Source organism: Jaculus jaculus, chromosome 11, assembly GCF_020740685.1.
Source record: "Jaculus jaculus isolate mJacJac1 chromosome 11, mJacJac1.mat.Y.cur, whole genome shotgun sequence".
In the NCBI taxonomy this organism is placed as follows: domain Eukaryota; kingdom Metazoa; phylum Chordata; class Mammalia; order Rodentia; family Dipodidae; genus Jaculus; species Jaculus jaculus.
The window spans coordinates 26974383-26988904 of NC_059112.1; the positions used below are offsets into that span (position 1 = coordinate 26974383).

Consider the following 14522-nt stretch of genomic DNA (forward strand, 5'->3'; position numbering starts at 1 on the left):
TAGAGAAGACTTTTAGGCATAGGATACTAAGGGCAAGGCTCTGCCCCACGGTCCTAAGAGCTCTTTCTGATAAACATCAACACACAAACTTGTTTTGAAGGCACTGGCCAACAGAAGCAACCTAAATACAAATGGCATCCTTCCTATGAATGTTAATGCACCAAGGTCTGACAGGCATAGTCATGGAGAAACATAATTTCTAGCTAATTGTATAAGCATACAAACTAGTTCTTTAGGAAATAAGATTATCACACTCAGAAAAAGAAAATGTATAGTATTAATTTTTCAACATAAATGCAGCAAAATTTCTGTGCACAATTTCACTTTCAAGCACAGCACATTTCAGTACATAACTGCTGGCACAGCCTTGGATTTCACCATGTTCTCCAAGAGCAGATTAAGCATATAATTACACAAATTAAACAGAGGGAGTGACTTAGGGGAGTGGAATTTAGAAAAGCATCTTCTTTGAAGATATACAGGAGCAGTTCCCTCTTTAATTTATTTAAAACTTTAATTGCATCCTTAAAAATCACCCCCTCTTGGGTTGAAGGGATGGCTTAGCAGTTAAGGCATTTGCCTGCAAAGCAAAAGGACCCAGGTTTGATTCCCCAGTAACTACATTAGCCAGATGCACAAGCGAGCGCATGCGTCTGGACTTGATTTGCAGTAGTTGGAGGGTATGATGCGCCAATTCTCAATCACACACTCTCTCTCTCCCCCCCCCTTGTCTGTCAAGTAAATAAATAAAAATATATTTCTTTTAAAAATCATCCCCTCTTGATTTGTTAAGTAGCTTACATTATAGACCACAGGCACTCAGATTTTCACTCTATCTCATTAGTTATGGAAATAAAAAGTCTGAGTTTGAAAAAGAAGAGTCAAAGACTAGTATAGGGATCTATTCTCTTGGGACAATCTGGTGGAAAAGACACAGCTCAATAGACTTGACAGATTCCAGAAGTAGTAGTAGACACTACATTCTAGGTAAAAACATCCTCAATGATCAGCACAACTTTTGCATTTTAGAAAAAAGAAATAATTGTGGTTGACATTTAAAACTATGAATTTCTGCTGGGTGTGGTGGCACAGGCCTTTGATCCTAGCACTTGAGAGGATTGCCCTGAGTTTAAGGCCACCCTAAGACTGCATAGTGAATTCCAGGTCAGCCTGGGCTACAGTGAAACCCTACCTCAAACACACACACACACACACACACACACACACACACATATATGAATATATATATATATATATATTTATATGACTTTCTATAAAGTAGAAAAGTATGCATGGTATATATGTCAGTATATGCACAAAATGCATACAAGGATACCCATGACGATAATGCAAGGCTTCACTACCAATAACTGGAAAAAGAAAGAAAGGCAGGTTTATTTTCTTCAGTGTGTTGGTGCTTAAGAGCAATATTCTTCCATTTCAACCTTACAATTGGGCTTGATACACTAAGGGAGAAAGAAAGACCACAAACTGAGTACTTAAAACACATCCATGTGTCACACAACAGAACTTCGTCAGGGTGACAGATATGAAAAGAACCTGGACCACATCACGAACCTGTCTGCACGTACCTGAGAGCAAAAGGAGATCTCCTTGAAACTCTTCTCCAGTGCTACTTTTTTGGTGTCAGGACTGATGAGGTAAACTTCCGATTGGCCAATCTAAAAAGACAAACAAACAGAAAACAAGCTGGCTTCTCATGGAAATTTAATTCATTTTTATTATAGAGGTCATGACCCATGAAAATAAAAGGTGGCAGGCTCTTATAAAATCCTAACTGCTAGCTGGAGAGATGGCTGAGTAGATAAAGTGATGGCTTGCAAAGCCTAATGGCAAGGGTACAATTCCCTAGTACCCAAGTAAAGCCAGATGTACAAAGTGGCATAGGCATCTGGAGCTCATATGTAGTTGCAGGTGACCATGGCATGCCCATACTCACTCACTTACTCTGTTTCTCTCTCCTTCTAAATAAATATATATATATATACACACACACATATATATATATACTATAAAACTTCCAACTAGGGCTGGAGAGACGGCTTAGAGGTTAAGTAAGTGCTTGCCTGTGAAGCCTAAGGACTCCGGTTCGAGGCTTGATTCCCCAGGACCCATGTAAGCCAGATGCACAAGGGGGCGCACGCGTCCAGAGTTCGTTTGCAGTGGCTGTAAGCCATGGCACACACATTGTTTCTCTCAATCTCTCTCTCTCTCTCTGTGTCACTCTCAATAAAAATGGAAAAAAAAAATTTAAAACTTATAACTATATCACTGTAGAAAATAACTTCAAAAGGTCATAGTTTATGTCACCGATTTCAGCTGACAAGCGGAAACTACAATACCTTCACCTATATAAAACAGCAGGCTTCAGAGAGGAATGGGCCACATATCTAAGTCAGTAGTAAGCCTCACAGCCCAGGACCCTGTCAAAGGCAGCGAGCTGGGCATGGAGCACGCCGCTAATGCCAGCACTCAGGAGGATGGCTGACTTTGAGGCCAGCCTGGGACGACACAGTGGGGCAGGATCCGCCCGGGCTAGAGTAAGAGCCTACCTTGAAAACCAACCAACCAGAACAAGTAAATAAATAAAAACAATATAAAAGAAGTGAACTTGACACATATTTGAAAAATTAAAACTTTCAAAACACTTTCTATCACCATGTTCACAACCCATCAGTGTTTTAAAATTACTGTCAAAAGTATCATTTGTACAGCCGCTATTATCGGACTTAACAGTGGGACACCAGCTCGACGTGGCGCTGACGTGCGGAGCCGGACGTCGTGACGCACAGCGCAGCGCGCGCTACCCCTCACTGCCATCGGCGCATGCGCTACCCGCCTCACTGCCATCGGCGCATGCGCTACCCGCCTCACTGCCGTCGGCGCATGCGCCACGACGGCCGCCGCCTCCAGCCCTCCTGGAGAGGGCAGAGTCGCACCCCACGCCGTCGCTCACTCACTCCTTCCTGTCTTCTGAGCGTCCATACTCTGCAGTGGACTACGACTTGCGTGAAGGCACGGGTTACAGGCTAGGAAGTACCCATTCTCTCCCTCTCCAAGTATTTAAAAAATAATAATAAAGGGTCTGCACTTCCATAATTACTTCTCAGTTTGTTTGTTTGCTCCTTCCTTCCTTCCTTCCTTCCTTCCTTCCTTCCTTCCTTCCTTCCTTCCTTCCTTTCCTCCCTTTCCCCTCTCTCTCTCTCTCTTTCTCTCTCTCTTTCTCTCTTTCTCTCTCTCTTTCTTTCTTTCTTTCTTGGTGGTAGGCTCTCTCTAGCCCAGGCTGACCTGGAACTCACTCTGTAGCTCCAGGCTGGCCTTGAACTCACATTGATCCTCCTACCTCAGTCTCCCAAGCACTGGGATAAAAGGTGCACACCACCACTCCTGGCTCATTTTTAGTCTACAGTTCTACTGTATCGTCTACAGGGCACAGGTAGGCTTTAGGGTCAGAAGTTTTCTCTTCCAGTCCAGCCTAGAAAGATGACCTGGAGGCCTTACATCCTTGTCCTTCCACAGAATTCAAGCATGGCAAATACATACGGTCAACAGTAGTATCTTCCTACAGTAGCCCGGACTGTGTCTCTCTGCAGTAAGAGCTGACTCAGTATTCCTCACTTTGGATATATTTCATCTTATCTCATTATAGAGGTCGATGATTTTAACCAACATAATGAAGATAATCCACCCCCTCCCCTTTTTCTTGAGATAGGGTCTCTTTTTTTTTAAAGATAGGCTGGTCCTCAGCTGGGTGTGGAAGTGCACTCCTTTAATCCCAGAATTTGGGAGACAAAGGTAGGAGGATCACTGTGAGTTCCAGGCCAGTTTGGAACAACAGAGTGAGTTCCAGGTCAGGCTGGGCTATAGTGAGACCCCACCTCAACAAACAAAGCTCAAATGGTCTCAAATTCACAATGTAGCTTAGAATGACCTTGAACCTCTGACTCTCCTGGACCATCATGTACAGTTTTGCATGGTGCTGGTGTCCAACAAATGGTCCTTGTGCAGGCCCAGTACTCTTTTTTTTTTCAAGGAAATCTGAAAAATCTCACAGCTGAGGAGCAGAGCATTTTTATTTAGTTGAGGCAGGGCTATAAAGACCCCATCAGAATTAAAGTCAGGCGAGGCTCCCGAGAGCCTTTGCACATCCTCTCAACACTCTGTCCCTCAGCTCCACCTCCTGACATCTCGTCCATCCATCCACCCTTCTCCACTCCACTGCTGTCACAGTCCATGCACCCTACCTCTCGCCTGGAGTACTGCAACTGCTTCTGAGTCCTGCTTTTCCTCCCCCAGGGACGTCCTTGCTCTGTAACCAAAGCCACTGCATGCTGTGTTTTAAACTCTGCAGTGACTCTCCATTGCTTTCAGACCTAAAACAAAATTCTGGCTGGGTGTGGTGGTGCATCCCTTTAATCCCAGTACTTGGGAGACTGAGGTAGGAGGATTGCCACGAGTTTGAGGCCAGCCTGAGACAACACAGCGAAGTCCAGGTCAGCCTGGGCTATAGCAAGGCCCTACCTGGAAAAGCAACAACAACAAATCTGAATGTAAGCCATAAAGTCCCTGCTCCCCACAACCCATCTCTACCCACCTGTCCACTTCTTGGACAGTCCTCTGGCCCTGTCCCTCAGCAAGGACCACCTGAACACCTACCCACCAGCTGTGCTTCAGGCACTAGTGACAATGGCAGTGAGAACACAGATGGAAACCTACACTGTCATGGAGTCTAAAATTCTTAGGTTTCATGGAATATAGAATATTTAACTTGTTTCTTTGTAATGAGGGTAAGAAGCAGTAATCGGGGGTGGGGTGCTATTGACATCACTGACGTATCTCCATGACGTATTACCCTCTCATCAGAGACCTAAGACGGTAAGGAGGCAAGACCCAGGACAACTGAAGGGAGTCTGCCAAGCACAGCAGCCGAGCAACGGCTTCGGGCTCTCTCGAGTATTGCGCTCCTTCCCACCCTTCATGCCTTCTCTCCTGCGGCTATCTGGACCCAGGACACCCTGACAGCTGGCCACACTGACACCACTGCTTGGTGAGACCTGCATCCTCAAAGATGCCTCCTGCGGTTCCCTGGGTGTTCCACAGCAACCTCTAGCTCCTTACACAGCTCAAGGTAGTTGTAACCGGATAGTCACTGGAGTATCAGTTGACTGTCTGCCTTTCTGAAATCTAACGTCCACGTGGGCAGAGGCTGTTCCTGTCTTGCTCACTGCCATGTTTCTAGCATGTTACAGTCCCACAGTAAGTGCTTGTAAGTAAATACCCCAAAGCAGCTAGCTCATCAACACCCCACAGTGTTTTTGAAAAAAATACATGGACTGCAGATTAAAACACAAGTCTCATGACCAACAAACAGCATTCCCCAGTGTCCTGGGTCAACTGAGATAAAAGTGACATCTGCCTTTTTCACTGACATATTATCTGGATTTCAAACCCGCAGCATTAACCTATGTGGCCAGCTTCCTTACTCCTTGGCCATTTTCCTGCCTGGGTTAAATACGAAAAAAGCTACCTTACATTTAAGTCAATTTGACTAGGTAGAGTCAGCAATAAACCCAAGAGGTGGAGGAGGGCAGCGTGGAGAATCAGTTCCCTTGGGCAAAGCCCATCACTGCAGGGAGAGTTGAGTCCTGTTGGTTCAGACCCAGGAAGTCCCAGAAGACAAGCCAGTCCAAAAAACCCTTCAAGTCAGCCACAAACCCCAACAGCAAGGCCAGCTGCCTCACCCATTTCCTTTCTGGTATTTGTCTATCAACTTAACAATTTCTTTGGAAAAAAAAAATTACTCTTCGGCGGGGGGGGGGGGTGATGGTGGTGGTGGGGAAAGTCACTAGCTAAATTAATATTCAAGTTTGGGCATAAGTTTTAAATGTAAAGCTATCCAAATATCAAATTACCCTAATGAAAGGTAAACTGTTTATAAATTCATAAAAATATTCCTATCTAGAAAAAAATCTGCTGAAATTTAGAGGCATTGTTTAAAATCCCTTTTGGAATGATTTTGTGTAATTATTCTTTCCACATTGAAAAGGAATCTTTACAACCATGGGCATGGTGGGGGGGGATTCCAGTCACTCAAAAACATTAAGAAGGATTCTCTTAAGCTTTCTTCAGATGCTAGGGCTATAAATACCATATGTGAGGAATTACTGGGCATAACAATATGGATTTGCCCACCACTACAAAAGCACGTGCCAAGAGTGTTGCATAAGACAGATTTCTCAGAGAGCCGGAGAGCAGAAAGCTTGACCAGTATTTTACCGTGAAGAGCATAGTCCGGTTTTCCTCCATGTCTGTGGGCTGCACAACACTGTGCCCGCCGATGAGGTGATTCTCGATGTCGCTCTCCTCGAAGGAGCTGAAGAAGGCCCTGCTGCGGAGGCCGGCGTCCTGGAACTCCTTGCGGAAGGCCAGCGAGCGCAGGCCGGGCTGCGAGAAGGACTTGCGCATGGGCTTGTGGCCGGGCTCGGGGTGGGGATGCGGCTGGGGCGGGGCGGCCAGGTCCGCCCTGCGGCTGCAGCTCACGTGGTTGAACTTCTCCATGCACTCATCGATCAGGGCCGGAGGTGCTTTCTTGTGTCCCACTGTCACACGGCCACAGAAGAGCACCTCGAACTTCTTGGCGAAGGTGTCATCGAACTCCGAGGGGCAGCGCAGCTCCTCCTGGCGGGCGATCTTCCCCGCCTGTCGGATGGAGCTAATGATCTCAGGCACCTGAGGAGGAAGGAAGCCTAGCTCAGCACAGCGGTTCTTATGAGCACCCACACCCGTGCTCTGGGCCCATGCAGGAGGGATGCACAACCTCCACACTGGGAGCAATGCCACCTTGCCCGCCAGGCCCCCTGCTAGGCACCCACAGGCCAGAAGTCCCCTACAGGGTTAACTGACCAGCCCCAGAGCGCAGCTCAGTGAGCAAGCAGGCTTTGGCCTGTAAAGCGAAGGATCCTCTGGAGAAGTCACCTCCAGAGAGGTTTGTCTCCAACATGGTTCACCAAAACATGCTTGATTATTCTAGAGTTGGAGGGCGTGCCCTTGGGAAAAGTCTTCCTCAGTAAGTGGTAAGATAAAGAAGACTGAAATGGTCTTATAAAAACATATTTAAGCCGAGTGTGGTGGCACATACCTTTAATGGCAGCACTCAAGAGACAGAGGTAGGAGGATCGCAGTGAGTTTCAGGCCAGCCTGAGACTACATGGTGAATTACAGATCAGCCTGAGCTAAAGTGAAACACTACCTTGAAAAAAAAAAGCATATTTAAAGCCTGGTGTGGTGGCCCATGCCTTTAATCCCTGTAGTAAAGAGGATCACCGTGAGTTCAAAGACACCCTGAAAATACATAGTGAATTCCAAGTCAGCCTGAGCTGGAGTGAGACCCTACCTCAAAAAAAAAAAAGCGTGGTGGCAGAGCCAGCCTAGACCGAGAAAGTCAAGTCATCCTGAGCTAGAGTGACACCCTACCTCGCTGGGATGGGGGGGTGGGGAAATGGAAACACTTTAAGTCACAGCATCATTATTTTCTTGTTATGATTTGGTCCTGTACTTCCTCGTGTTGAACAACACAGAAAGTTAGGAGGTTTCAGCCAGGCAGTGAGCAACACACTGGGGCTTCTTCACAGGAAAAACATTTGCTTTCTACTGTGAAAGTCATGATTAATAGAATGTCGCAGCCAGGTGTGGTGACACACACCTTTAATCCCAGCACTGAGGAGGCCGAGGTAGGAGGATCACCATGAGTTCAAGACCACCCTGAGACTACATAGTGAATTCCAGGTCAGTATGGGCTAGATAGAAACCCTACTCTTAAAAATAAAACAAAAGAAAAAGAAAAAGAATATAGCAAGCCAGACTTGGAGGCACACCCCTAAAATCCCAGCTGAAGCATGAGGACTGCCAAGCTTGAGGCTAGCCTGGACTACAGAGTGAGTTCCAGATCAGCCTGGGTTAGAGAACCTACCTCAAAACAAAACAGAAAACTAAATAAATAAATAATGCAGCAAAGATTAATAAGGGTGAAAGGCCCAAGTGAGGTCAGGGGAAGAGATTGAGTGAAGGAAAGGTGGAAGGAGGGCTAATCAAAATCTAAGAGGATATAAACAAATTATGTGGAAACCTACTTTTTTGGACAATGGAACACCCAGGAGCCGTAGACTTGTTACTAGAAAATTTTCAGAGCCAGGGATGGGATACCTTCTGGTGAGTTGTTGACCAGGGAGGTCCCATATGGCCCCAAAACATTATAGGCTATCACTGAGGCCCTTGGTTTCCCACCAGGAATAGATGGTTAAGATCCTATTGCTGAGGACTCCACATACTTGGGCTGTAAAGCCACTGAAAAATCCTCCTGGAACTGAGCTGATAACCTCCTCCATGTGGACCAGCTGACAGAAAGCTAGAAGAAACCATTCTACATGCAGTTCAATGGGAGAAAGAGAAAACATGAGTGAATATACTCAATAGTGGACACTGCAGCCAACGGGTACAATAGTGGCATGTCTATCATGGTGGAAACCAATTGCCCTCCAATTGGACTGGAGGCCCGATCCACAGGAGGAAATACATCCCTGATACTAAAAACCTACAACAGGAGTAGTCATGAGCCCTAGGGGTGTAACGTCTGCTGCTGGCTGGCTAAATGTATATACTATGATCATCAAACTGCCCAGTAAGAATTTCTCTTAATGTTCATACCTATATTTTAATGCTACTCTCACTTTTGGTAGAGAACCTTCTCTTTTCAGATGGCAGTGACCTTGGGATGACTCAGAAGGCATCATGGTGCTGAAAAGAAGGGACAGGAGTGCTCAGCACTGCAATATCTTGATCACACCTTCCAAGGCTCAGGGTCTATTGCGGAAGAGGTGGTGGAAAGAATGTAAGAGCCAAAGGAAGGGTAGGAATCCTTGCAATGTGCTCCTCCAGACACAAAATGGCCTGAATATCCATGTCCTCACAGTGCCTGACACTACCTACACAAGACTATCATAATAGGAGGAAAAGATCATGACATCAAAATAAAAGAGACTGATTGAGAGGGAGGGAATACGATGGAGAATTGAGTTTCAAAGGGGAAAGTGGTGAGATGGAAGGCATTACCATGGGATTTTGTTTACAATCATGGAAGTTGTTAATTTAAAAAAAAGCAGCAAAGGGTCTCACGGCTGCAGAGTCATCCCCACCACTAGACTCCTGGTAACTGACAAGAATCTCCCAAGCAGCACCAGAAACTGTCACAGATAAACACCTGTGCAAGCCTTAGGTGACCAAAAGCCACCGGCCTCCCTCTTAAAGTATTCACGGTTCATGAAAACAAGGCAGGTAGAAATTTAATCTTCCAAATGAAAGACCGAGTTAACCCAATTTTCCATTTTTCTGAGTGCAGAACATCCACAGGCATTACATAGGGGAAAACAAACCCTTTTCCATTTCAGGTGAAGGACAAATCATCAGGTACAGGAAAGAGGGATCTACGCGTTTAAAGCTTGCCTTTATTATGTAGGTTCAAGTGCAGGTGTAATATGTGTACAAAGGAGATAACTAAGGTTTTCAAATGTCCCAGTCAGGAGATCGGCTCATACACAAGGGCGTGGCTGAAGCTTCGGGCACAGTGAAGGAATGAAGCAGGGTCCTGGACAAGCTGGCAACACTGCAGGAGGAGACGAGCAGGAGTGGAGGAATGTGAGGCAAGGAGGATGCCTGGGAGTTCCTTAAGATAGGGGAAGGGCTCAAGAGTGCTTAAGGCACTTGCCTGCAAAACGACTCGGGTTCAGTTCCCCAATACCCACACAGAGCCTGACGCACAAAGTGGCGCATACGTCGGGAATACATCTGCAGCACTGGAGGCCCTGGCACACCCATTCTCTCTGCCATGGCCCCTGGGTGCATGCTCACGGGCTGTGGGTTGTACACTTCTGGCCTCCGTGTACATGCGCATGGCATGTGCACATCTGCACACGCATCATACCACATATGCTATACACATGCGTCAAAAAGAACAGAAGGGATGTCAATATTAACCCCAAGAGAAACAGACCAAAAGAGGGCCTGTGTGATCTCTAAAAACATACTTCAGGTGACAACCTTTCCTGCAGAAGGACAGACCCTTCTAGACTAATAGACTGAGGTCAGTAGAGTTCATGGCTCTGATAGGATCTGGTACTTAGTTCTGTTTGCAGATAAGCAGATAAAATTAATCAGAACTTAAACACAGCAAAAGAACCTGAAAGGGTTTTACTAGAATCAATTCAACAAGGGTTTGATCTTCATTCCAGATACAATATGAACCTCCACAAAAAGATTAGATATAGATAATTAAGATCAATTACCAACAACTAACCAAGAAGCAAGTCTATGAAGACAGAAATCCAGGCTGGGTGTGTTGCCCAGTGGTAAACACAGCACATGCAATGTCCTGGATACAACTCTTTGTACTACCACGAAACTCCTGTGTTCTCAATCAACTCTGCGATATACTAAACCACAGATGTGCTTATGTGTACATCTGCACGCCGTCCACAAGTAAAACAAGTTTCTATAGAATCCCCATAACAACAAACACAGTCAGATGGCTTTTTCGACACAACCCCCACACTACGCACACACACAGGAAAGGACGACGGTTCTGGCACAGGCTGAGGTGAACACTGTTTTATAAAGTGCAAGGGAGGTGACACTCTTAGAGAATCCGAAAATATTCGCGTCTGTAAATAAAAATCCTTCTTTATGCATTTGGGTCAGCTTTCTTTTAAGGATTTAGGGAATTTCAGGGATTATGCACATACTGCAAGTGTAATTTTCTCTGTGAGGATTTAAGAAAGAGCTCCTGAAACAACCTTAGAACAAAAAAGTCATTTTAGATTGCACTGACGCTTTTGTTTTGTGCCAGAAAGTAACAAATATTAAATGGCATTTGTGTTTCAATCTAGCAATTGTCCCTGTTAGCTAACACCACGTCACTGCAGTCCTGCCAGAGCATGGCAGGACGCCCTGCAGAGACACCGTCCTCATCACAGGGCGCTAAGGAAGGCACAGACTGCAACCAGAAACACGTCTACTCAGCACAATTCCTTTCCAAGAGGAACCGCCTGTGCTTTGTTATTGATGATGGTAATTAGTGGCTATTTGTCTATTGGTCATAAAAGGGAGCAAAAGCTCAATTAAACCAAGTTTTTCCTTATTCAACCTTCCATGCTTTGAATTTCATATCAAAAAGAGTATTTTGCTGGGCGTGGTGGCAAACGCCTTTAATCCCAGCACTCGGGAGGCAGAAGTATGAAGATCGCCGTGAGTTCAAGGCCACCCTGACACTACACAGTGAATTCCAGGTCAGCCTGGGCTAGAGTGAGACCCTACCTCAAAAAAACAAACAAACCAAAAAAAGAATACTTTACTAGTGGCCCAATAAGTATTATTATTTTAAATATTTTATTTATTTAATTGCAAGCAGAGAGAGGGAGGGAGAGAGAGCGCCAGGGCCTCTAGCTGCTGCAAACCAACTCCAGATGCATGCACCACTTTGTTCATCTGGCTTTACGTGGGTCCTGGGGAATCAAATCCAGGTCATCAGACTTTGCAAGTAAGCACCTTAACCACTCAGCCCAAGAATTATTATGAATGAGAAAAAATAATCTTCAATCACTAGCCAGATACAACACATGTGGCCATTTGTGGTCCATACCAGCTTGGCCTCACCGGCTGGACTCAAGCATGAAGGTGACAAACACACTGCCTCCGATGACTACAGCACGCTCCCCGCCCTCAGAGGACATAGTCTAGGCAGTCAGAGACGCCTGGAGACATGTGATTGCCAGCAGGACAGGATGGATGCTACGACACACACACATGCACAGCCACCAACCGCATGCACCCGAGACTGCCCTGCGGGCCGTGGCTTCACAGGGTGAGCCGCCGCCGCAACACCTGCTCCGCGCTGACAACGAACCGAGAGGACGGGCACGCTCCACCTGCCGGAGCTGGTAAAGCCCCGGAGTTCTGCACACACACACCAGTCAGATTCCTAAAGAACTGTTTGAAAAGTTCACTACTGGCCCACCAAATCACCACCTTTCTACAAGCTTTCAAAGTAAGACAACCATAGAAGTTAAGTTAAAGGCTTCAGGAGCTAAGAGAGGGTGGGAGAAGGTATGGAACAAGACATGGAAGACGCAGTTATGAAGGGAAGAAAGTGGGGCTAGAGGTGTGGCTCAAAAGATTAAGATTATGTATCAGGTTTCTACAAATCAGAACACTGGGCTGGAGAGATGGCTTAACGGTTAAGGTGTCTGCTTGCAAAGCATAAGGACCCAGGCTTGGCTCCCCAGAACCCACGTAAGCCAGATGCATAAGGTCGCACATACACATAAGACAGCACACACGTCTGGAGTTTGATTTCAGGGGCTAGAGGCCCTGGCATTGCTCTCATAAATAAATAAAATTCAGAACACTGGTCAGTGGCATCAACAATGACAAAATTCACAGGTGTGCTGAAAGCTTGAGACCTGGATGAAAACGTGGGGCCTCAGAGTCTAGCAACCTTTCTCCCTGAAAGCATCAATTTCCAATTAAAATGTGGCTGACAACAGAATGGCCAGCACTCCTGAGCCTGATGTCTGCTGCCTACTTCTAACTGGGGCCACCTATTTGGATGCAGATGCCTGGCATGTAGTTTTTAAAAGTGGCCCCAGCCCTGTTTACCAATGGGCATTTGGGGGTCCCTCGTCAGACTTTGTCATAGGAAACTTTTCCCCCGGGGAGACGCAGACACATGAACTTCACCCCATATAGGACTCAGGCCAAAGTACAATTATACCAACACCAGCTCGATGAACCAGTGAGTTTATTGGGGGTAACATACAGGAATGTGGGGCCCCAAACGTGCCACTATGATGGAGATTCCTGTGTCAAGATTAACCTTCAACCTACCTCAGGGGAAAAAAAAGAGAGAGAGGAGAGAGGGAGGGAGGGAGAAGAAAAGGCTTTGCTCCCTTAACAGGCCTGAAGGAAAACAGCAAAGCTCCCTGGGCAGGCGTAGCAGGGCTCAGGGCACAGGCAAAGAGAAACAGACTCAATTTTTTCTCCATACCCTGGTGACTCCAACACAGGCTGGCAACCATGTGCACACACTCAGGTGGAAACTGAGACAGAAACACCACACGTGGCCTTCTGAACCATGACAGCCACTCTCAGCGAGCAGAACGTGCCATGTCTGAGACGCCTATGACGAGCCCCGCGGAGGCAGCCCTCGTCATCTCAACCCGCCAGAGCCAAAGGAACACTGAGGAGATGGACGTTCTGTCCTTGCCGTCTTCCCTCTTTCATTTTAAGAGGACAATTTCAAAAGTGTACTTCCTCCCCCCACCCCACACACACACCAGTCTCCGCTAAGCCCAGTCTGAATGAGCCGTGGATGCTGTCTCCAGACAGAACACGCACTGTCCCTGGAGGGCCCAAGGTCCCAGGACTATTGCTAGTGAACAGAGCAGATACACCTTGCCTCACCCTCCCCTCCCCGCCCCTCCCAGAGGCCTTGGCCCTGGCTTTGGGCTGTTTCTAGGAGCTGCTTGGTGAATATTATCATTCTATCATTTTCCAATAACTTGTCTTCTTTTTCAAACAGAGCAGCAGAATGCAGTCTTCAATTGTCTTCATTTCTGATGGTTAATACACAACCACATAAAAGAAAAGCACAGAAACATACACCTACCTAAAATCCTGACCCCCAAAAATATTTCATTTATTTATGTTAGAGAGGGAGTGGCAGATAGGCAGAATGGGTGTACCAGGGCCTCTAGTCATTGCAAATGAACTCCAGACACTTGCACCACCCTGTGCATCTGGCTTTATGTGGGTACTAGGGAATCGAACCTATGTCCTTTGGCTTTGCCAGCAAGCACTTTCACTGTGAAGCCACTCTCCGGCCCCCAGGTGGGTTTTTGTATATAAGTGAGTGTAAAAGGGTCACAGCACCCCACACTTTCATCATCACAGGCTTATTTCTTTGGGTTCGTTTCCACTGTGCAAATGCACTACACTACACGTGGTACTGTGTTACATCAGGACACCTTCACGAGCATATGCTGCCCAGGGAGCACACTGCTCGCTGACTACAGGTATTTCATTGACACAACAGCCCATGCCGAAACACCTTGTTCCTTTTTGACAACCATGGCTCAGATCTTACTTACTTTGTGCCAACACCGATACAAGGCATTTCTGTTGGGATCTTACATGTCACCCAGAAGGTCATACGCCAGCTGTCCCTACTGTGCGGCAGTGGAAACTTTAGGAGACGGAGTCTACTTGGAAGAAGTAGTCCATCGAGGGTGGGCTCTTGAAATGATCTTGGGGGTCAGGCCTGTCCTGTCTGCCCTCCTTACTTCCCTGTCACTGTGAGGTGGGCAGCTTTCCTCTTCCATGGCAAACTGCATTACCCAGAGAGAAAATGACAGGGCCAAGCAAATGTGGGATGATCCCTTCAGCCACAAATAATC

The 14522-nt window shown here is 46.5% G+C and overlaps 1 protein-coding gene across 4 annotated transcripts in view; it reads right to left on the bottom strand.

Annotated features, from left to right (window-relative positions):
- The window catches only part of Tbc1d1 (TBC1 domain family member 1), a 214367-nt gene that overhangs the window by 106584 nt on the left and 93261 nt on the right, over positions 1 to 14522 (bottom strand). For 3 of the 4 annotated variants that reach the window (XM_045130255.1, XM_045130256.1, XM_045130257.1), the window contains 2 exons: positions 6298 to 6750; positions 1593 to 1682 (listed from right to left, as the gene is read on the bottom strand). The exons of the other annotated variant lie outside the window; for it this stretch is intronic. In XM_045130255.1, the coding sequence (XP_044986190.1) occupies positions 1593 to 1682; positions 6298 to 6750 (543 nt within the window). The remainder of the gene's footprint in view (positions 1 to 1592; positions 1683 to 6297; positions 6751 to 14522) is intronic. 4 annotated transcript variants of the gene reach the window in all.